General features: G+C 46.8%; 1 protein-coding gene across 4 annotated transcripts in view; it reads right to left on the bottom strand.

Moving 5' to 3' along the window:
• WASF2 (WAS protein family member 2) overlaps positions 1-22,339 on the bottom strand; it is a 33,896-nt gene that overhangs the window by 4,754 nt on the left and 6,803 nt on the right. Inside the window, exons 2-9 of one of the 4 annotated variants that reach the window (XM_026062557.1) lie at positions 13,632-13,747; positions 11,913-12,066; positions 7,773-7,907; positions 7,109-7,262; positions 5,839-5,956; positions 4,524-4,654; positions 2,823-2,978; positions 438-955 (exon numbers count right to left, since the gene is read on the bottom strand). In XM_026062557.1, the coding sequence (XP_025918342.1) occupies positions 438-955; positions 2,823-2,978; positions 4,524-4,654; positions 5,839-5,956; positions 7,109-7,262; positions 7,773-7,907; positions 11,913-12,042 (1,342 nt within the window). In that variant the 5' untranslated portion in view covers positions 12,043-12,066; positions 13,632-13,747. Of the gene's footprint in view, positions 1-437; positions 956-1,157; positions 1,606-2,822; positions 2,979-4,523; positions 4,655-5,838; positions 5,957-7,108; positions 7,263-7,772; positions 7,908-11,912; positions 12,067-13,631; positions 13,748-22,339 lie in introns of those variants that run through there. The other 3 variants (XM_026062556.1, XM_026062558.1, XM_026062559.1) reach the window with 3 other exon arrangements.

Genomic DNA, 22,339 nt, shown 5'->3' with positions numbered 1-22,339 from the left:
CACACTGAAATCTCAAAGCAGCCATCCCTTCAACGCAGTCCTCTAAGCAAGACAGCCTGTCCTCTGCCAGTGAATGTTGGACACGCAGTGGGATAACACTGGAGGCGAATGACAGCCAGAGCAGGCAGGGGGGCAGGCAGAATGGGAAATGAACCATTTCCATGCTCTTCCGAGGGATTACAGCACTGCCATTCAGCCCACTTGCAAACTTGGACTGCACCAATTCTGGCATGACCAAAGGCACAGACAGAGGGATAAAACCTAGTGAGGCCGTCATCAGGGTGGGCAGACCAGGAGAGCCCACAAGGGATAGGTCCCAAGCAGCAGGGTAGCGAGAGCACTGCCTGCAATACAGCTCCCAAGTGCTCTCACGCTGGGTACTGTGGGGTCTCCCAGAGGCAAAGGAGAAAAATGGCTTTGAAACAAAGCTAACTCACCTTGACGAATAGCTGAAAGCAAATCACTCCTGGCATCACTAACCGCAGGCAGGGACGACTTGGGCTTGGAGGTGGAGGTATCTGAGGGTAGAGGAGGGGCTGGGGGACCGTCCAGGCTGGAAGTCAGAGGCGGTGGGCCAGGAGGAGGCGGCGGTGGAGGGGGAGGTGGCGCACTCCCACTGCCTGGCTGGGGCAGCGGAAGTGGGAGCACACTCGCATATTCAACCGCTGGAGGGGGCGGTGGTGGCGGCGGGGCAGCAAACTCGGGGTGGGGAGGGAAGGAGGGGGGCGAGGGTGGTGGTGGGGTTCCCGGGGACGGGAAGCCCATGGGAGGTGGTGGAAGGGGACTGGTTTCCATCAATGGTGGTGGTGGAGGTGGTGCCGGCGGGGGAGCAAAGCCCGGTCTGGCACCAGAGGGAGATCCAATTGGAGGAGCTGGTGGCGGGTGACTCGGGCTAACCAGGCTGGATCTTTTGGTCCCTCCAGGGCCAGAACCTCTTTGGTTGTCTACTGGATAGCTGTTGTAAGGGAGGCGGTGCGGGGGGGGGGGGGGGGGGGGGGGGGGGGGGGGGGGGGGGGGGGGGGGGGGGGGAAGAGAGAGAGAGAAATACGGCTGTTAGCTGTGAGACCCAATTTGATTGATACAATCTCAATTTTAATGCAGATCATATGTGTTTGTTGCAGTCCAGACAAAAAACAACTTCCAGCTTTAACTGCTGTTTTCCTGAAACCTCACTCCCTGGTTTCAGTTCTCCCATGGTGTTTCTTTTGGCCAACACCTTCAGAACAAAGGGAAGCTTCTGGGGATGGCAAAAATGCTATTATCTGTCCCATCTCCCAGGCTGACAAGGATATGAGCCATCTCACCTCTCCTCAAGAGGCCAGGCATCACATCTGAGCTCAGAGCAGCCTCTTGGCTTAAGAGTTCCTGCAGCAATTTAAGCCACTACCCCTCCACGCTTGAGGTCAGACTTATGACACGCCAAGCAGAGATGTCTACCATAAATCGCACAAGGACTAGTGGTTTTATCAGGAGAACATATGCTCTCAACACCTGCTAGGAACAGATCTCCTCACTGGATTCCGCAGCTTAGAACTGGAGCGTAGAAACCACGTCTGATAGCTTGCCGTAGGGATCGAAGAGAAAGACACGGAGACCCAATGTGTGCTTAAAGAAAACACTGATTCATGAGTGACTGAATCTCCCATTTATAGGAGCTGTTTCATAGCAGAAAACACTACTGCCCAGAAGATACCGTTATATCCTACGGACATGTAAAGGAAGCCCTAAATTGACATCTCCTTGCACTGTAAAACAGTAAAGTAAGGTACACTTGCCACAAAAATGTCACAAATTTTAACAGCGCATAGTGCTGATCCAAGACAGACTATTGGAGATCAAATCTAGATCCCAGGTTTCTTTAAAAACAAACCACCAAAACAAAACCAGAGACGGGAGATCTCTGTGGCTAGGCAGAGATCTAAGCAACTGCAGAAGGCAGCGTAAGCCTCATCTGAAAGCTCATCTCTGCTCTGCCCTAGAGGAGCACACTGCAAAATGGAGAGCTCGGTCTCTTTGACACATCAGAAAAGCCTTTTCTACAGCATTGCTGCCTTTGGATGAGATGGAGACAAGCTAACGCAGACCTGTCTATCAGACATGCTTCCTCTTGTTCCTCTTTATTCTGTTTTACTGTCTTTTTTTTTTCTCCCTTTTTTTTTTCCCTCCTCTTTCCTCTCCTTAGGAAAAAAATAAAGCTACTCTCTTGTTTTGACCTTTGTGTTTTGAGCCAGTGCTGGACCACAATCCCTATCTCTAAAGTTGGCTAGAAGTCACCATTTCATCCTATATGGAGCAGCTGCTCCAAACTCACACTGAAGTCTCTGAAAAGTCAGTTGTATGCTCAAGTCCTTTAAATTTAACTACATCTTCAGCATCCACATTTGCTGAAATCACAGGGCAAATGGCAACCACGAAAGAAACAAGCAAAAAAAGCTGTTCTTTGCAGAGCTCTACCAGGAACACAAGTCTACACACTCTAAAACTACTGTATTGGAAAAGAGGGACTAGTCAAACTCATGCAATGGAGCCAGACCATTAAACAGGACTCTGCTCCATTAGAAAGCAAAGCAAGTCTGCTCCAGGTCTTGCCCAAGCCCATTCTTCCCTCCTACAAGGGAACAAGAGTGGTTGGGATTTATGGAGAGCTGTTCTGTCTGTGACTCCATCCCTGCCTGCAGCTGCACTTCCCCTCCAGACAGAAGCATTCTGGTTCCTATACARCACCCGTTAGGAAGTTATACTGAACTCTCTCAGCCTGTCTCCTGTCATCCTTTTACACCACCTACTACTCCCTGGTGACAGAAGGGATCCCGTAGGCTTACCTAAATTCCACCGGGGGTGGAGGCAGGCTGTCATCTGGGAATGAAGGAGGTGGTGGCACAATAGAGTCAGTCTGCGGCGGTGGCGGGTAGCAGTTCACGTCCATGCTTTCGTTTGAGCCGATGCTGCCGTTCTGATATACCGTGTTAGAGGGGTATCTGAAAGAAAACCACAAGCACTTTAAATAAAAAGTCCAAGGTAACATCGCAAGCTCATTTTCCCCTCACTCACAAGAGCTTTGCCTCCTGGAAGGGCTACAAAAAATACAACCAAGCAACTATTTGACCACAAACAGCAGCGATATTAACCAAGTGAAAGGATCAACCTGCAAGATTTAGAAATGAGTTTTTCCTGGTAGGAATGACTTTTTCCAGCACAGTGGAACCTGCTCTAAGGTGGCACCTTAGCCACAACAACAGGACACACAAAACAACAACAATGTTAAAGCAACATTTTACAAAATATCTCTGTTTCCCAAAGCATCCTATATGAAGGATCATGCACAGTTTTAAGCAGTTAACTTTTGCATAATTCTTTGGTTATAAACTGTCCAAATGCTCTTATGGTTTTTCATTGCTACCACACCCTGATTTTCAGAATAGCACGAGTATATGCTTTAGTGAACAAACAAAAAAAATCCATTAACATTTGGTTGTAGAGAAATGCTTGCAAGAGTGCGTTTGGGCCAGCGCGAACTCAAGGGGTTACTAGTTACACCAAGTATCATCAGTGGCAAAAAAGAAGAGGAGCTAAAAGATACCAAATAATAAGGTTGAAAATAGAATATCAAAAGGCACCCAAGAAACAGTAATGCCATTAAAAATAAGTATCCAAAGCAGAAGCAGTACTGAAGAAAGAGACCACACTCACATTCAAGTTTCAGTGAGTTCACTCCACAGAGAAGGGAAAAAGAAAAAGAGAAAGTCTTGGAGGCTCTAGACCTCAAATGAATTCAAATGCATGGACACATTTACACCAGAAAACAGAGAAGCAAGAAAATGGTGCTGTTGGGCGGCTTGATTCCTCTGCTAGAAACCAAACCCATTCTCCTATTAAACTAAAAGCAAGTTTTATTTTTAGCTGGGGAGTGTGATTTAAAGAGAGATTTTTTTTCTTATATGAAAGGAAGCTGCAAGGAGAGAGCAAGCAAGAAGTGCATTGTGGGGAATTCAGTGTGCTTCCAGCCCAGCTAGTGTCAAAAGTTAAATGAATTCCCAAGCCAGAAGCGCTAAAGAGAGATCTGTAGCTTGAAATACTTGGATGGAGACTGCCCCCGCTTCAACTTTGGGGTGTGAAGAGCCGTTTGCGAAATGTAACAAAGCAATCACACAATACCACTGAAACGCCACCCTGCTCCTCAGCGTAAGGCCCAGAGGCTAGGTGTGATGAGAAGGGCACTGTGACGGGGTGGAGAGCCAAAGCTCTCAACACTTCTGTGCCCACAAGACAGGCAGCTGAGAGCAGACTTGCTGCTGAAGCTGTTCCTGCCACCTTGTTTAAACTGCATAGCTCCCTGATTTATTTAGCAAATTTTAAATCACCAGACGGATTTACTTTGGAGAATCTGATTAGTGGCAATATCGATCCACACGGTGCAGCAGATCTGGAGAAGCTGCAGAGCAGGGTGAACTRCATTACAATCAACAACGCCCACCCGCTCCCTCTTGCTGGAGGGGGGAACAGAGAGCCCCAGGCTTGCTTACCCAGCAGGACCGTGTTTGTCCTTTGACTCAACAAATTCTTGCCCCATTTTCAGCTTCTCCCACTCTTCTTTCCGAGTTTTGATTTTCCGTGGGTTCACGTTTCCTCTGTTCGGATTCTCCTTTTTCTCTTTCTATGGGAGGTAAGGAAAGGGAGGAAGAATCAAACAAAAGCCATGCTTTAAACTCCCAGGGAATGGAAAGGGGATAGGACAGACCTGTAGCAGTTTGGAGAAGATATATTCTCAAAGAGGGCTGGGATTTTTTAATCCACTTTCCTGGTTGCTGACAGCTCCAAAGACACACCCATACAAAGCACAGATAGCACCAAAAAAACCCCCAGTGTCAGATTTCCCCCGTGCAGCCCAGACATCATGCCATCATTGCACTCTGGCATGATCACCTTGAGGGCAGAGCAGAAGGTCAACTTCCCTCATCAATTCAGTTTTTCACCTCTGTGTCAAGACTGCCAAATCCTACTAGCACCTGGCTCATGTTAAGTGCTTTGCTTCAGGTGTGCAACATGGACACCTGCCCACAAAAAATTAGGCTTTAGCTAGCTTTGTTTTTGTATTTAGACATGTCCTAGATCTCTTTTGTTGTTTTGATTGGAAAAAAATCATTATCTGCTTTGATATTTAATACTTCAGTTGCTTGAAAGCTAAGTAATATATGTTCAAACCGATTCTTTTATGATGCAATTTTCAACATTGGTGAACATGGCTCCAAATCCCCAGGCAACCAAATCAGGAACTCTACTTGCTGTTTTCAGCTTAGATGGTTTTGTCAAGAGTCCTCCTTGGCTCTATTTTAGCATTAGGACCTGTTTTTGCACTCCTGAAGGGACATTCTCCTTTCTTTACTCTTTCGCAATAGGATTTATTACAGGACTCGACATACTGAGGCACTGGGGCAGGGGTAGTCGCACTGCTTCAACACTGAACAGAGCCCTGTGCAATGTCAGAAGCGCAGAAAAGACTCTGATACAACTTTCTCACCTGCTGACTGCACCAGTGCTACATTTGAAGACTACAAATTAAGGCACTACAACCATACCAAGAAGGGGACATTCAGAAGAACAGATCTTTAGGGTTTCTTTTTTTTCCCCCCTTTTAAATTAGTGGGGGGGGGGAGTAAAGAGAAAAAAACAAAAAAACAAAAAAACCCCAAAAGACACTGAACTGATCCCTAAAGAGTTTAAGAGATTAAAGTCTAGCTTTTGAATAGTAACTTTTGAGTTCCTAAGATTTGTTAACACTTCCCACCTCCTTTTCTCCCCTAGCATGCCTCTGCTGGCAGAGGTTTCCCATATCCTCACCCTATGTTTCCGCTTTTCTTTCATAATATCCTTGGTGTCCTGAAGCATTTTCTCCTTCCAAAGGTCAAAGAAATATGAAGGATCCGTGTAGAATTTAAGTGCTTCTTTGCCATCATCCCTAGAACACGGGGGGGGGGGGGGGGGGGGGGGGGGAATACACACACAAACAAGGACCAAGTCATTCATTTGTTTGAAGCCCAGAGAAAACATAAGGCACAATCCCAGATGACAGTTTAATGGTCTGAAATGAGAAGGTCAAACATTCTGCTCTTGCCTGTGTCCTCCATTTCAAAACAGGCAGTAGACCATCAGCCTCACAAGAGCCATCCACTTGTCCCAGCTCTCCCTCTTCCCATTGCTTTCGCCCCCGCACACACTCTCCATTACTCTGGATTTCAGCACCTGAAGAACTCAACTGCTCTGAACAATCATCAAGAGAGCAGCAGGTCTCTCACTCCAGCTCCCACTTGTTTTTATTATTTTTTTGGTGTGAAAAAACCTTCTCCAGCCTAGGAACCCTAAATCAGACCAGCAGCGTCCTTGAAACTCACGAGTACAAACACACACTCCTACTTTGCAGTGCAGCCGCGTCTGGCAGAAGACAGCTGCCTCCAGCTATCTGTAATTACTTTTTACCTGTTCAAAAGATATTTATGGATGTGGGCTAAAGAAATCTCTGTATTCTGACCCCCTTTACTTCCTATCTACAAGATGAAATGGCACAGTGGGACTGCTAAGGAGAACTGGTTAGACAGCCACAGTGTAGGTCACATCAGATGTCTCAGACCAGGCACAGAAGGCCATAGAAAGCACCTCCAGATCTACAGGAGTCTGCTGCACCCACCTGGGTGAGAGCCACATGCAGATGTATGCTCTGCAGTCGGCACTGTGGCTTTCTGGAAAGGAGCCACAGGGCTACAGAGAAGCACAAGAAAAACGCATCATCTGCACAACACCTAGCATGTTTATGCAGTGCCAGCCAAGCCTTGCCCCAAGGCAGTCACAAAAGCCACAGCAGGTAACCAAACATGTAATTTTCTAGCTACGCTCATTCGTACTGCCCCCAAAGCAACATTTCACGTAATCCAGAGGATGGAGATTTCCTGGTGGATCTCACTTTAGGAATGCAATTTCCCATTGGAAACTGCTATTTCAATAAAACAGTCCAAGACACTGCTTCATGGATGGGTAATGACCTCCTCAGCTGCCTGGGAGGAAGAGATACTCCTTCACAAGGGAACAAGGGGCTAAGGAGATGCTGTAGTGTTACCTGTAAGGGGAGAGGATGTTGAGAGGTGGAGGAGTATTGCAGGTCCCATAGGTTTCAAGAACAGGCACTGGGAGAGAGTCTCTGTCAAACAGCTTCTGGTCCTGAGTAGTGGAGCTTTTGAAGGCCTTCCTGGTGTTAATGCCTTGCAGGGAGACTGTAAGAAAGAGGAGAGAGCAAGTGAAGAACAGCTTGACCCAGGCCAACGACACTGAAGATCAAGTAGCAAACATCTGATTTCAGTTGGAGTTCTTGGCATGCCTAGCACTTCTTAAGGTCAGGTTCCTTTTCCCACAGATCTCTCGGGAAACCCAGCAAGACTCAGATCTTGCCGTGCCAAGATCTGCTGCTGCATAGACACAGCTCCCTCGAGAGTTGCTGATGCGGTTTCAAACCCCTGCAACCAAGACACAAAGTGCGCTGCTACTCAGACTGTCGAAGAGCCAGTTTCCACATGAGACTTGCTAGCAAGCAACTCCAGTCTTGCCCAGAAAGGCTATACACATAAGCAGCACAGTGCTTTTTCAGGAAAAAGTCCCTCTTAGTCCAAGAGGAAACATTCCAACACCATCAGAGTGTCAGGCTCATTTCAAGGCCATGGACCACACTGCCTCGATGAGAATCTTTAGCATGCTTGGTCTGCAAGGACTGTGCTCCACTCCATTACCTTCTTCCTCTTTGGGATCCAGCTGAGTGACTTTGACTTGCAAGCGGTCAACTCTCTCGACTAAAATGCTCACCCGAGAGGCAAAGGTGTTGGCTTGAGTAAACAACTCTCCAAATATGTCTTCTGCAAATTTACCTGGAATATTAAAGTGTCTGCATTACTCTCGTGAGCCACATCAGACAATATTCAATCCCTTGGCTTGTTTTCCTGAAACCATCCCCACCAAAATTAACCTGCCATTGCTGCTTCATATTGCATCAGCCAGCCATGAAAAGAACCATGCTTGTTTTTGTGTTTGCCAGGGTTGAGATTAACACCCAGTAAGGCAATGCTCTCTTCCACCAAAACCTGAGCTTTCTAAGGCATCTTTAAGCTATAAAGAAACAACTGAGACATACTTCTGAAGTCATCATTAAAGTCACAAAAAAGGGCTGACAATGTTATAGTGCTTTGAGTCTGGATTGGTCTGCAGGTCCTTTAGGGTTCTCTGCTGTTCTGTTTATTAGACAAGCAAATACAGTTAGATTTTTATTGCTCTGGAGAATCTCAAAAGCTCCCACTCTCCAGCAGGCCTGCCTCCAGGGTAACTGGCACATATTTACAAGCTCAAAGTACTCTGGAACTATAGAGCAGACCCAGTCCTTGATCCTAAAGCCTGAGTTATAACCACACACGAAAGCACTGACCCTTTTGTTCCTTCAGGTGGCAGCATCTGAAAAATTGATGCATTCAGGTTTATTCTAAATCAAAACCAAACGGGAACTTCTCAAACAGGGATATTCTCTCTGTAACAGCTTGGATTGCCCAGTGGGCTGCCATGACAAACATCATCCATCGTTTGGACTGCGAGAGTGCCTGGAGGCTTGGATCAGGAGCTCGCCGCACCTCTTACAAACATAACAAAAAGATGCCCTCTGTCCTTAAGAGTTTAAAATCTACACATACAACAAGAGGTGGCCCCAGGTAGACAGAGATGGGAGAAATGGAAGAAGGAACAAGAACTTACACGGAGTACTGTCTTTTTGTTCTGCCCTTGTGCATCGCCTAACATAGCGGGGCCCTAACCACGCTGAGAACTACACTAATCAAAACCAGCCTCGGCGCTGACAGCGAAGGTGCTCCCATGGAGTCCCTACTGATGGGAACCATTTTCAGCCACAGCTGTTGAAAACAAGGCTGCTCTCAGTAAGCAGTCTGGTTTTGAACTGCATCATCGTATGGTCAGCAGTTTGTTCTCGAATCTGTTCGCTGTTACTCCCAAAGATCCTCTCCAACCTTCAGGAAAGGATAACCAGTTGGAAGTCCGACTTAAACAGCAATTCTGGAAAATCTGGTGATCTGCAATAAGTCACATCAGAAAGGCAAGTGTCCCGTCTGCAAGGCAATCTGAGGGCCCTATGCCACAGCTGTGCAAATACTTCCAACTAGTCTAAATCGATACCAATGCCAGAAAACGTTGTCCCTTCCCCTCCCCATATCAGCTACTTGCTCCCACTCCCATGCCGTGTTCCTTTCACTGCCAAGCACTGGGGAACAAGCCAGGTTAAAAATCAACCTCCTCCACCCCTTTTGGTGGCAGTGCCAGCTTGAAGCGTTTGTGGAATGCAAATGCTGGAAGTTGACTTCAGCTGACCTCTCTTTCTTCCACGCCCCTAGACAACACAAAATCTCCACATCTGCTCCACTAACAAGTTCTACCAGCTTCCCCCAAACTCATGAGAAGGGTTTTATTTCCGCAGACCTAGGGACCAGGGAGCTCTTGCTGAAACCGAGTTTCATGAAGGGCGCTCTGTTCAACAGCAGCACAAGACCAGCTGCCCTATTTTATCAAGGGGAGCGAAGGCTTACCTACAGGATAATTTGACACCTCCCAGCAACAGCTCAAAAAGGAAAAGTTGTAATCTGGTTTTCGTTTTAATGAGAACTGAAAACCATTTTTGAATTTCACAAGGAATTGCTACAAGCACTAGGGAAAGAACAAAGTCTTTGGTTTACAGTGCTGAGTGGTACATTTCAAGCACAAAGTAACACCTAAACAGCATTGCATGTACTGGTCTTGACACTGGAGGGAGAGGAAGGGACTGTCCGTATTCCCTTACCTGTGCAAGTGCACCAGGACTGGGTTATCATCCAGCATCTCAAATACTGTTCTGTGTTTCATGCACACTTTTAGAGGGGGTAAGCCAGAGATTAGTTTTCTGGTTTAGTTACTTTGACTGCAAAAGTGCAGCTTACAATCAAAATTATCTTTGTCATGCACTGGCAGGAAGACAGACGGCATGTTTTAATAGGTCTTTCCATCTTTAGCTTGTGGATTCTATAAAATCACACACAAATGCACAGTCGACTTATACAAAGTGCTACCAGCTGTGATAGTAACGAAGGGTAAACTCACTGGAATATGAAAGTTTGACAAGATTTATGTTTGCGTCTTTGTAAAGAGACTGTGGTGCACTAGGCATGGCTGATTATTCACTTGACAGGGCTGTCACAGCCTACTGAACCTGCTTTACATTCCTGTAATATTCAACGTGTGAGGAAGGAGCGGATTTCTTTTCCAAAGTAGCAGCGATAAGGTGTGTGGGGGGGGGGGAGACAAGAGTTTGGTCATTTGGGGGCAAGTGTTCTGTAATAGTTAGCCTAAATATTGTTTCATTTAAAATACTGCTGACCCGAGGGAAGCGGATAAGAGACAACGCTCAGCATTTCCTCCCCACCCGCCACGCTCCCCTCTTACACAGGGATGCTCGCAAGTGTCAGGAAGAACCAGCTCTCCCAGGTTTCCCCCTCCAGCGCTCTCCTAGAGGTATCTGCGATTGGTCCAGCAGCACGCACCTCCCCGCATCCCAGAGCGAGGCTCCCACGGTACCTTCCCGATAAAGGAACCAGGCTGCAATTTGGCTTCCAGCGCTTCGCTCTCTGACGAGGTAGAAGCAGAGCAGCTTTGAATATCTGAGCTGCACAAAGAAGGTCTAAACCTGAGGGATCGCACCGGGGCTCTGTCGCACTAACCCACCGCATGCCTTTGGACTGGGATTAGCTTTCTCTGCAGCAGAGACCTGCACAGCTTTACTGCCTTCCTCCTCCTCATCTTACATGCACAAGATGGATTTTACCTGCACTCCACAACCATCTTAGATACAAAACCCAACAAATTAGCAACAAGGGTCAGTTGAATGCAAGCAGAGACTGGTCTTGCCTGTGCAGTGACATTTCTACAACTGAACAAAACGCGATACCTACTGGCAGTAAACCCATGGGAAGAGACTGTACCCAAGCTTTCTCAGCCACATGCATACTACACCAGAAGATGAGGGKCCTACTTTGCAGAGCAAGCAGAAGGCTCGCAGACACCAGGGAGAAGCTAAACCATGCATTAATCTGATTATTGAAGTATTTGCTAGTCTTGCTTCAAGGGCAAAGGTGGCTAATCAGAATCCAGAGCATTTCAACAGAGCGAGGAGTCATTCCTGAGAGACCACAATTAACTCTTTATTTTTCTTTTGGCACGTAGGCCCCCATTTTCCCTCTGGCCCTTATAAGGCTACTGGTCAGCCCCCTGGAGAGCTGAGCCAGGCACGGCTACAGTTTGTGCTGCTGTTTGAAGGAGCAGTCCAAAACCCCCAACGCCCCAGAGGCAATACTTTGCTCGAACAGGGGACTTTGGGTCTTATGAGGCAACAAACAGCATGGGCAAACAGGCTGGCTTCTGCAAGTGTGCTTTAATTACCTTTCATTAAAAATAAGACTACTGCCACACGGTAGATTCAACACAGTCGAGCTCCATTTAATAGCGCGTGCAATTACAGGCACATTCTCCRACACAAGATACTGGCTGCTCCGAGAGCCTCCCATTTTACAAGCCCGAGTTGTGCTCCATCCTTCCATCTGCAGTTTTGCTGCAGCCTTTCACACACGCACGCACACACGTACACACACCCCCCTCCCCATTTTCTTTTAGACGGGAAGGCAGTGGGACCAGGGATATGAAATTAGCATCAGATTTCTTTAGGAAAACATTTTAGCATTACCCAGGGAAGGCAGATGGGGGAGAAATAGGAACACAAGAGTAGAAAGGGAGCTAAATAAAGAGCACTAGCGACTCCTGAGGGCAACGCGCAGGCTCGCCATGGTACTCACTCAGGCTGCCCAGCTGTCGAATGACATTTGCCAGGGTGATGTTGGTCATGCATTCCAGCTCGCTTCGAACGCTAGGCAACGTCTGACGGCACAGGTGCCTTGGCTCAATGTTCCTCGTTACTAACGGCATGGTGGACCTGCTTCAGGCACTGTTCTGAAAGATGAAAAACAACCCAAAAAAGAAACAGGAAAGGATTACTCAACCGCAAATTCCAGGCACACCAGAGCCATGGTGTTCGTTTTTCCTGCTCTCAAATGGCTTTATTTATAAGCCTTCTTTCCCCCTCCCCACCCTTATAAAACTGGTTCTTCAGAAATAAAGATCCTGCTGTTCTATTACTTGTAGTAACAGAAAAGACCCACCAGCTCAGGTGTGGAGGCAGAGATGGAAAACTACACATGCAGCCCACAAGCGAGGTGCTGCTGGCATCACCACAGCCGTTGTTCCCTTCCTACCCATTTGCCGCCTCCGAGCAGTCTCCTTCCTTCCGCAGCCAGGCGCAGTGACTTATGAGAGTCTTACAAGCTCTTCTTCAAAATATTTTAACTCGCAATTAACAGGGTTGTCTTAAGCCAAGAGGATGAAAACAGAAGAAGAAAAAAAAAAAAAGCCTCTTCCAAAGCATAGTGCCTCCCTCCTCCCTAGCAGCACAGACAGAAAGGGCTCTCCTGAAACAACAGGAAGTGCTTGCAGCTGACCAGGAAACTTTCTGGTGACTGTTCCTTATCCTGCAGGCTGCACCCCTCTTCCCTTGGAAAATCCCCAGGGGCCGAGGTTCACACTGCGCCATTGTTTTCACGTTACAGCACTTTAACGTTGTGGGAGCTCTAATCAGGATGCTGGACTAGCGCGCGCTCAGAAAGAAATCAAGACTGATTGTACAACAGTCGGAACAAGCTTCCAGTTCTTTCTTATTAAAGGGAAAAAAAAAAAAAAAAATCAAGAAAACACAAGTGTTGGGAAGTTTTGCTTTAGACGGAAAAAGCTTTCATGTGCAAGTCAATGCCTTGAACTAACAAAAATCTCCTTCGCTAACATGCCGAAACACTGAAGCAACAAATAGTTCTCTCTCCGCTCGTCCGCCTCCAAGCGAGAGAAGGAAACTTGGGTAAACAGAGCTCAGGACGAGGAGTGTGATGCATGCCTGAAATCTTTAAAACTAAGTGAAAGCAAATACATCCCAACTTCTTGATTAATTTAGAAGGGGAAAGAATCACTTTTCTAGGTCAGCTAAGGAACAACCCAAGAGAAGCAGCCAGCTCCCATGTGATAGGCATGCTGATCTGCTCAGGCTGGGTGTAAAAATAAAACAGGAAGCTAACAGCTTGGGGAACATGGCTTCCTGTCACCAACAGCAAAAAACCAAGAACCATAAAAAATCAGCTGTTTGCTCTTGACTTTGAGCCACCCTTTGATAGTCTCTGTGGCAGCTGGCGGCTTATCTTTGAGGTCCAGGAGTCCTTCCTGGATGCTTTTCTATCAGGGTGTTAAGAGGAAGAAGTGGGCATTATCCCTCCTAATTACCTCAGAAGCCAGATTTTGAATTGCTAAATTTGACCCATTAAGGCAGAGGAGTTCAAGAGCCACAGCGCACTGCGCGCAAGGATATCTTCCAGACAAGCAGATGCGGGTTGCCATTTTACACCGCCTTGAAGCAAGGCATTTCGCCTGTTTGTCCCTGCGCAAGGAAAGGGGCCCCCAAAGTCTGTAAACCTTACCGAAGAGGGGAGCAAGAGGATCTGCATGCAAATAGAGAAAAGCGGAGATTCTCTGAGGACTGACGACCATGCTGGACTTCACTGTGCCCCAGCACTGCAGCAGCCATCAGTAACTGCTGGGATATTTAAAGAAAAGGATGAACTAAGGAAGGACTCTGACCCTCACTTCTAAATACCCCACGTTTCATCAGTTACAGCTGAACTCCTTCAATCTTTTGTCGGCTCTGGCGCTTTACGCAAGACAAACTTTCCCGGCTCCCCCCAGACTGCAGTCTGCACCAACAAGCAGCTCTCATAAACAAGGCAGCATTTGCAGGCTGCCTGCATCGAGCTTCTCTCCAGCACGTCCCCGGGGCTCAGCCAGGAGAGCACATGCGGCTGGGATCTGCAGAGCCACTGGTGGACTGCCCATCCACCAAGACCAGCTGGAAACCTTCCAAGGTGCAGGACGGTCAGAAGAAAAACAGAAAGAGGAGGAAAAAAATAAGTCTGTGTGCAGGGGGAGAGAGATGCGAGGGGGCACACAAAGACAGGGAGAAAAAACAAAAACAAACAAACCCCCCAAAGTCAACGGTTATGCCAGGTCATATCAGGATGACAGAAGCAGGTACCACTGATCTTTGGAAGCACGGGGAGAACGAGGGGCAGAAAACGCAATAGTGCCCCAAATACCCCCGACAAACACCGGCTCAGAGTGCGTTGTCTGCATCCGCACCCCCTCCCCACCCCCAAGCGTTTGCCTTAAAGCACGTTCTGAAACTAGAAGCACAGAGCAGTGGTGAAAGTCGCTTTTTACAATGGTACAGCACATCCACAGCAAGGATTTGCACTGGTGCAAGACAGTCAGCAGAGATAAGGGCTAAGAAAAACACTCCCTTTATAGCCTCGCTCATCCTGCCAGCCACCCCCACCCTCCCYGCGCAGGCTGCCACACTCCACTGCAGAACCGAGAGTTTCGCCCTCGTGACTGTTACGACAGGCCGCCTCGCCGAGAGGACAGTGGCACCGCTCCTTCCCGAGGCGACCAGGAGAGCTCTGCTGCCCTGTCCTTACTCCTCGCCCCCAGTCACAAGCTGGCGAGCAGCAGTGAGACTGAAAGATGAGATTAACCCAGCAGAGCACAAGAAACGGGCAAGGCAGGGAGGATAGGACAGGCCACGGACAATCCTCCTGCTCTCGCAGTAGCCGGCAGTCTCTGGGACGAGCAGCATTTTAAAGAAAGATTTCCTCTGTCCTGAATGGAAGGACATTTTTATGATGGAACCAGACAGAGAAGAAATCTGGGACCTACAAGCAGAGCCTAGTGTCGACATGAGTGGAAAGAAGTCGATGCCCCCCCCACAGGAAAACACTTCCCTGTTAGACCTCTCCCTCTTCCCCATCAGTCTGYGGTGGGTAGGTACAGAGATAACAGCTAATGGGCTCCTTTAAAACCTTCATGCCTCATGAGTAGGTGGGACAAAGATTAATAGTCTGGACTGGAAAATAAGTGGTGTATTTCGAAAGYGGCAGTCAGGAGGGGGAGAGGATAAAATGTGGAGAAGGGACAAGGCATGAGAGGGCAGAGAGAAAGAGGAAGCAAAGTGCTATAAAGAGCCCAAGACAAACACTCGGAGGTGGGGAAGGGGACRGAGAAACAGCAAATGAAACTAGGAAGGGACTGGCCTAAAAAAAGCTTTCCAGGAGGCTCTGGCTCTTATTCTTTAAAAGAGTCATTAAGAAACTGATTGACAACATGCTACCACTAAGTAAGGGCCATACAGAACCACTTTACTTTCAGTTGTCAGGGCATGACAGCGCTGCAATTTTCCACCCTGACGAGCCAGACTGGTCATCAGGCATTAGTCAGTGTCATGTAACTATTACAGACCACACGTTACAACTAAATCCTACCATTCAAAAGTTAAATGAATAGCAAGGTCAAGAAACCTTATCTTTTTGGCAAAGATAAGCATCTCTACTTGTTTATTAACACTGAAGATTAAATTTGTTTGTATACTAGAATTTTGGGCGCATACAGCGCTTATAAAAAGCTGTAARAACGGCAGCGCACGGGCACAGAACACCTGCGCCATTCCCACTGTAACCCGAGAGGAGATCAAGTCCGTTAAAAGCAAAGGAAACTGCCAATGAGAAACAAAACGGTCTGCAGCAGATTTCTAATGAATATAGGAAAAAGGAAAGGCAAACTGGAACACAGCACTCGTTATGTGAAGAAGTTAAGTGATCTCGGCTGGTTGCAGAACACCACGGGTGGGGAGAGCCATGGGGAAACGCTCCGACACCACCTGGGTGCCAAGTCTGCAAACACCATTGCACCAATTCACATTCAAAATACTCATCTTCCCAAGAGTCATGCTTCACACCTTAAAAAGGGGGAAATAAGGGCTTTTAAGGTAACAAATGATTCTCTCTCTCACTTGAATCAGAACTTCCCTACCTGCTCACGGCAAGTATTTCTTCTGAAGTCTCCAAGTCATGGCTTGAATCAAAGCTCCAAGCCCTATTACGATGGCAGTGACTAAAAGCCAAACTATTYGAGAAGGCCAGCTTCGCCCCACAGCTCCTTTCCGCTTACCTCCCCACAGCTGTAAGCTGCCCCACCTCCAGCTGGGCATTGCCAACATTCCTCATACTTTCCCCCTCTCCTGAAATGCTTATGCAGGCATTGCTTAGTGCCGGCCTGTTCCACAGCCCCGCGCCGTTCCAGAAAAAGCTTGCTGAGCACAACAAAAGCCTTGGAAGCTTAGATCACCGCTCCTAGATTCCTAGCGATCTTCCAACCACAACTGGCATCTCATTTCCAGGACTCACTGGGGCTTTTTTTGCTCCATATTGTCCTTCAGATCAATTCCTTTGCTTGCTCACTTCACACACGGTGGTCTCAAACTCCTCATATTTCCCCAGGAAAGCAGGATTCGTGCCTAGCCTTTCTTTACATGGCTACCTATATGACACCCTGCTCCCTCCACAACAAGTTCTCACCTTGAATGTCTTTCTCACCAGTTCTTAAGAGGATTCTGACTTTGACAATTATTTTTGGAAATACTCTTGGGGTGCTAAGGAACACATGCGGTAGAACGCAGGCTAGTAAAAGCAAAATGCAGCTTGTGGTTTTTGCTTTTCCTAACCCACCACTTTGAGAAGAGCACAAACTAAATTTAAGAGGAGCTTGCTGCTACCAAGATTTCTGATTGGCGAGCCATTGACTGTTCTCTCCACGAGCTCTGCTGTAGTAGATCGCACAGGAATCCGAGTTCTGGACTGGAATCAAGCACAATTGGTTTGCTTCAAACAAGAACTGCCAGTCTATAAACCCCTTGAACAAAGCTGTGTCTTATTGACTATTTTTAATAAATAGGGCTGGCACAGTAAAATTGAACAATTGTTATGAACAATAAAGGAGACAGACTTTGATTACAAGTATTCAGAAGCAATACAGGGACATTTTAGGATTGAGTACTTGCTTTCCAACACAAGTTCTGTCAACTGAAAACAGCAACTCAGACCAAATACTCCTTAACAAGCAGTTTGGGAGAAGAGCAGAGAACAGCAGTAACACAGCAAGAGAGGAACCATCCTTTTTTTTGTATGGCAGGCAGATAGCACAGTCAACACCATGCAGCAGAGGAGAAGGCAGGCAGGACTACAAGGTGAGATGCGTGCATGCGATGCACACAAAGAGCTGTAAATAACAGCAGAGTTTGACAGAGAGATCTGGCAAGGTTCTTCTCACTGATATTTGACCAACTAGCATAGCATTAGTGGGAGTCACCTGGGTAATTCCCCACTCAATGTGACACACAACCTCTTAGATCAGGGACCATCTGCAAATAAATCTGGACCCCAGCAGTGATATCATCTGTCATAATGTCTGGTGCAGCACAAAGCACCTAAGGAGGACAGAGCACATTTTGGGGGGCGCGGTGGGGGGAAATTAGGCTTTATTTCCAAGTACATCATGGTGACCAATCTCCCTGCCCTCACCAGCAGTTACAAAATCCTCTGGCTGGACACAAACAAGCAACATAGTCAAGAAGATCTAGCCTTCAGCTAAGCGCCTTGGAGAGCAGCCTTTAGGAGTACCCATCGGGGGATTAGACACACCAGCAGGTTTGGGAATGAGGGAGGAAGGAGATAATCAGATCTGAAATTCCCATCAGTATGAAATGAGACTTAACTCAGTAGCTTGCCAACGCAGACTGACTGTTCTTTCTAATGTCTGTGACAACTCTGCTTCAAATTTCAAGCTTCTCTCAGCAGTAACTACTCCCCCATGTAGCTGTAATGGCCAGAAAGAGACCGGCTTTTATGTAACCCCAAAAGACTAGCAGAAAGGGAAGCAGCAGCCACACACACGCAGAGAACCGAAAAAAAAAAAAAAAAAAAAAATCGGCAGAAGGCTCTGCTGAGTGCTCAGGGCTATATCCAAGCTCACAATGCAGCCACAGAAGTGGGATGCAGCAATCAGAAATGCTACAGTTACACACTCAGAGAGAGACCTAGCAATCAGTGCTGCATCTGAGCAATAGGGAGTGAAATTATAGAGCAAACTGCCATGTGATGCCACAAACTCTTCCATTCCGCCAGCTGTAACAAGTATTCATTCCCAAAAACGCGTCACAGGCTCATCTGTCATTAACAGCCCAGCCTGCCAGCAGCTGAGCAAGAGTCAGCAGTGAAGGGCAGCTGCAGGGCTACTTCCTTTCACAGAGGTCTGTTCTGCCCCTAAGCCGCAGGGGAGCTGCATGGGTAAATCCCCACGCGCAGGGGAAAATGTTGCCCACCGTCGCTTACCAGACATACAGAATGGAAAACCCGGGCTGCCTTCTTACCCACTGTCACACAAAAGCTCTCCTGAAGCAGGATCTGTTGAAAGCACAGGGCCTTCAAGAGCAGAGTTAGCTGATCGCAATAAAACCCTCTGCATATTAATATTCCACCTCAATCACCAGCTTGAGAACTTCAGAGATACAATCTGCCAGCGTTGCGAAAGAAGTGTTTCAGCAATAGCATGGGGTAAGAGCAGCACTGCACATTTCCACAGCTATGTTCTGACACTAGGAAATGTCAACCCTGATCTCACAGAAAAACGAAGCGTTGTACAATGCACTGCGGAGTCCTTGAGCCAACAAACATCTAGCTTGCTCAGTTCCCAGAGCAAAAAATACTCTTTTCTCTTCTTTTGTTTTTTTTGTCTGCCGTCTCTAAAAAAATGCAAAAGAGACTCAAAAAGCCATTTGCTGTATTTTTTTGTTTTTATTTTTTTTTTCCCTGGCTCACGCATTACCATCATCATTTACTGCCCTCAAGGGGATTGCACAGGTGTGACTGAAAATTTGGCTCTTCCTTTTAAACTTTTGTTATCAGCTTTACCGAAGATGATCTTGCTGGAATAGATGCCAGCCTGCTCTCCCGGAGAGGGACTAGCTCTAAGCTGCTGGCAGAAATCGAACTGCGGGTGGGAGGATGGGGAGGGGGGTGGTCACTAAAGGGGAACATGGAGATCTTCTCGCTTCTGTTGGAGTGTAAATACAGGGCCAGCAGTCTGACCTAGACTTTTTCCCCTCTAAAAACAAACCAGTGCCTAATTAATGTTTTCATTCATTTAGCTGAAAAACAAGTTAAACAAAGAGGGTCACCTGGTGTTCCTATCAATGCCTGATTTCTTAAGATACAGGCAGAACAAATGCATTTAAATAAAACTCTAGAASAGATGTGACAAGAGAAAGGCAGTTTAGCTCAATTAGAGAGAGCCGTCACAGAGATTTGATTCTCAGAATACAGAAGTATTGATTAAACAGGAATTAAAACTCAAAAACAGAAAGGTTTCAAGGTCTTTGCCACAAGACTATACATCAGGAGAGAGACAGGAAGGACTCCCTCGGCACTAGAAGAGCTCTGGCATTGTTGCTTCCTAGGAAACAGGGGTGTAAAGGGAGCAGAACATCTTCTGTTAAACCTATGAATAATTTTGGCAATGATACAAGGTCAGTGACAATACAGAACAAAATCGTAAGCCTCAACCAACAGGTAGCTTTAGACTACTCAGATACAGAAATCTCACTTTAGGTTCTCAAATATTTATCTAGTACGTGGGGAGAGGCCTGGTCACAGGGACAGGTATGAGTCCATCAGCAGATCTGCAGCTACACTTGGCCTGAGGCTGAACCACTGTCCAAAGGTTATTCAACGATTTACGCTAAATGAGTCAGTCTTAATCATCTGTTCCCGGGCGGGGGGGTAAGAGCCCCCTAAACAGTAACAACCACCAGGTTCAGCAGCCACAGCAACCCAAGAGACAGAGCTCTGCTATAGGGGACAGCYACTCTGGCACCCGCAGCGAGTCCTCAGAGGGCAAGGATGGAAAGCATTCACTGACAAAGGAGACGGCTCATTTCTGTCCCAATCCAGGCAAAACGAGCTCTGGATAAAATCAGAATATTTAATTTCCCAAGTCTTTAAGCTTAGCACATTCTAACAGCACTGAATTCACTTGAAAAGGTGCTGACTGGAAAACAGGCAATTCAGGTGACAACACAAGCACCATTATTCCCAACAGCTTCATTTTCAACTGCTATTGGTATCCAAGCCTCAGACAGCGCTATGMGGATGCCTGCGCAGAACTACAGGCCAACTTCTGCAAATGGTGCACGGCTGCTAAAGCAAACACCGCTGAATCGCTCATTCCCAAGCTGAATTACTGCTAATGAGGATAGCATGTTTTCTTCCTCTCCTTCACACCAGCCTCCTCCAGCAAGAGGAAAGGCTTATGCCTGTTAGCTCTTAACAAAACAGYCAGTGCAAAGCACAACTCTCACAATACATCAGCATATTTTCATTCTAGGGCAGTGCTCTGCAATTAATACAGAAAAAGAGGGTGTGGTTTTTTTTCTAAATGACTTATTCCTGAAGCCTGAACGTATTTTAACCTTCCTTTCAGCAGATAAACTCTCTCATTTGCAACTAAGCCCAGCCTCCCCTCCTTTAACACACACTAAACTGTTTTGATTAACGAAAGAGTAGGAACAAACCAGTTCCAACTGTTTTCTATACAGCTCAACTGCTCTTTCGGTTTCAGCTCACGCCTAGATAATTATATCACAGCACCGAGTGCCCCCACCCTTCTGCTGCACTTGGGGAATCCTGGAAAGATAAGTCTTTTCTTAATTATTAAATGTAAATAGCTCATTAAATATAATCCAATTACTTTAATTGTAAGAAAAAGGAAGTAATTACAATATGTACATGTATTCTTGCCTGAACAGTTTTAATATCTTAAATGAATCTTTGCAGCATTAATATTTTTAAGTTAACCTTTGACACGAGAAAAAAAAGACACTGACTCCCTGATATTTTCAGAAGTGTTATATCTGCGGGGATTTCTGTCACAAAAACAAAGGAACAGCCTTAAGCGTCTAAATTCAAATGGTTTATGAACAATGTCCTAATAAAGTCAAAATAACACATGGGTTTTCTACTATGGAAAAAAAARTACACAAGTTGTCACATTAAAACCCTTAATGTGTTTCTTGGATCTCCCGAGTCAAGCAAGACAGAAAACGGGCAATACTGGGTGCCATTACAAAGCTGGAAGGATGGGCAACCCCCCACCCCGTGAGTACCTAAGGCAACCACAAATCCTGCGTTTTCCAAGCACGTTCTCCCTTCCTACCACTACGGTCTGTCCTGTCTGAGGGTAGGGAAAGGAACCAGGGGCCGGGGAGGGGGGAAAGCAGTCTGCCCCATTTTCAGGCTCAGCCAGCTATTTTGGAGAAGTGGCCGCAGCACAGACGCAGAGGCGCCCGCCCGGCGAGGCAGCCTCACCTGCGCAGTAAGGCCGATTCCGGTTGCTGTGCGTGCACGAGCCATCTGTGCAGCGTACGGGCACAGCGCACAATCCCAGGCTGCCATCTGGGATTTGCCGGCAGAGCTACAGGAAGCTGCGAGGAGCAGCCCTCTGGTTTTGCTCAGAGTCACAGTTCTCGGACTCACTTTCTCCATCAGTCCAGCCAACAGGACCGAACAATCTTCCAAGCAGACTTCGGCAGGGCCTCACTGTTTCAATCAGGCCCCCTGGTTTGAGAGGGCAGGGTCAAGTTTCAGTTTGGATTTGGTGGCAGATGCCTGTGTAATCTCCTTGGGACACTCAGAAAAATATTCTTTTTTAACTGCAGTTGTTTCCATTTCACATGTTCTGAGCCCAGCCATGATCTCACCTTATGTAATCTGCAGTGCAAGCTCCAAGCTCTGTACCATCCAAAACTACTTCAGAGTGTTTGAAACCATCACTTTATTTAACTGATCTTTTCAGGAGAAGAGATTAGACTGTATTAGGGTTGCTAAAGATGCAAGTCTTTCTATCAAAGCTCACCACAAGGTCCATAATAAGCTGCTTTATGGAAACCTCTCATGTGAAGCCAGACCCTAGATGTAACCTCTTTGATACAATATTGACTTCTCAATAGCAACCAAAAGGCTATTTTGTATAAGTTAATTACACGGGTTTTTAATTTAGCCTCCAGAGGGGAAGTGGCCAGTYATTTCATGCTGCCCTAGACAGAAGGTAAAGGTTTTACACAAGCTGTGTTTATAGCTATATGCCTTCCTCCAGCAAAGGATTGGCTCAGCAGCTGTTGGTATTGAAAGAACAGGATCTGGGTGTGTGCACGGTTCGCTCGCTTTTTTTTTTTTTTTTTTTTTTTTTT

The sequence above is a fragment of the Apteryx rowi genome, unplaced genomic scaffold (genome assembly GCF_003343035.1).
Source record: "Apteryx rowi isolate R43461 unplaced genomic scaffold, aptRow1 scaffold_190, whole genome shotgun sequence".
Taxonomy (NCBI): Eukaryota; Metazoa; Chordata; class Aves; order Apterygiformes; family Apterygidae; genus Apteryx; species Apteryx rowi.
Note: the sequence above shows the minus strand (reverse complement) of the source record. Positions and strands in the feature narration are given on the sequence as shown.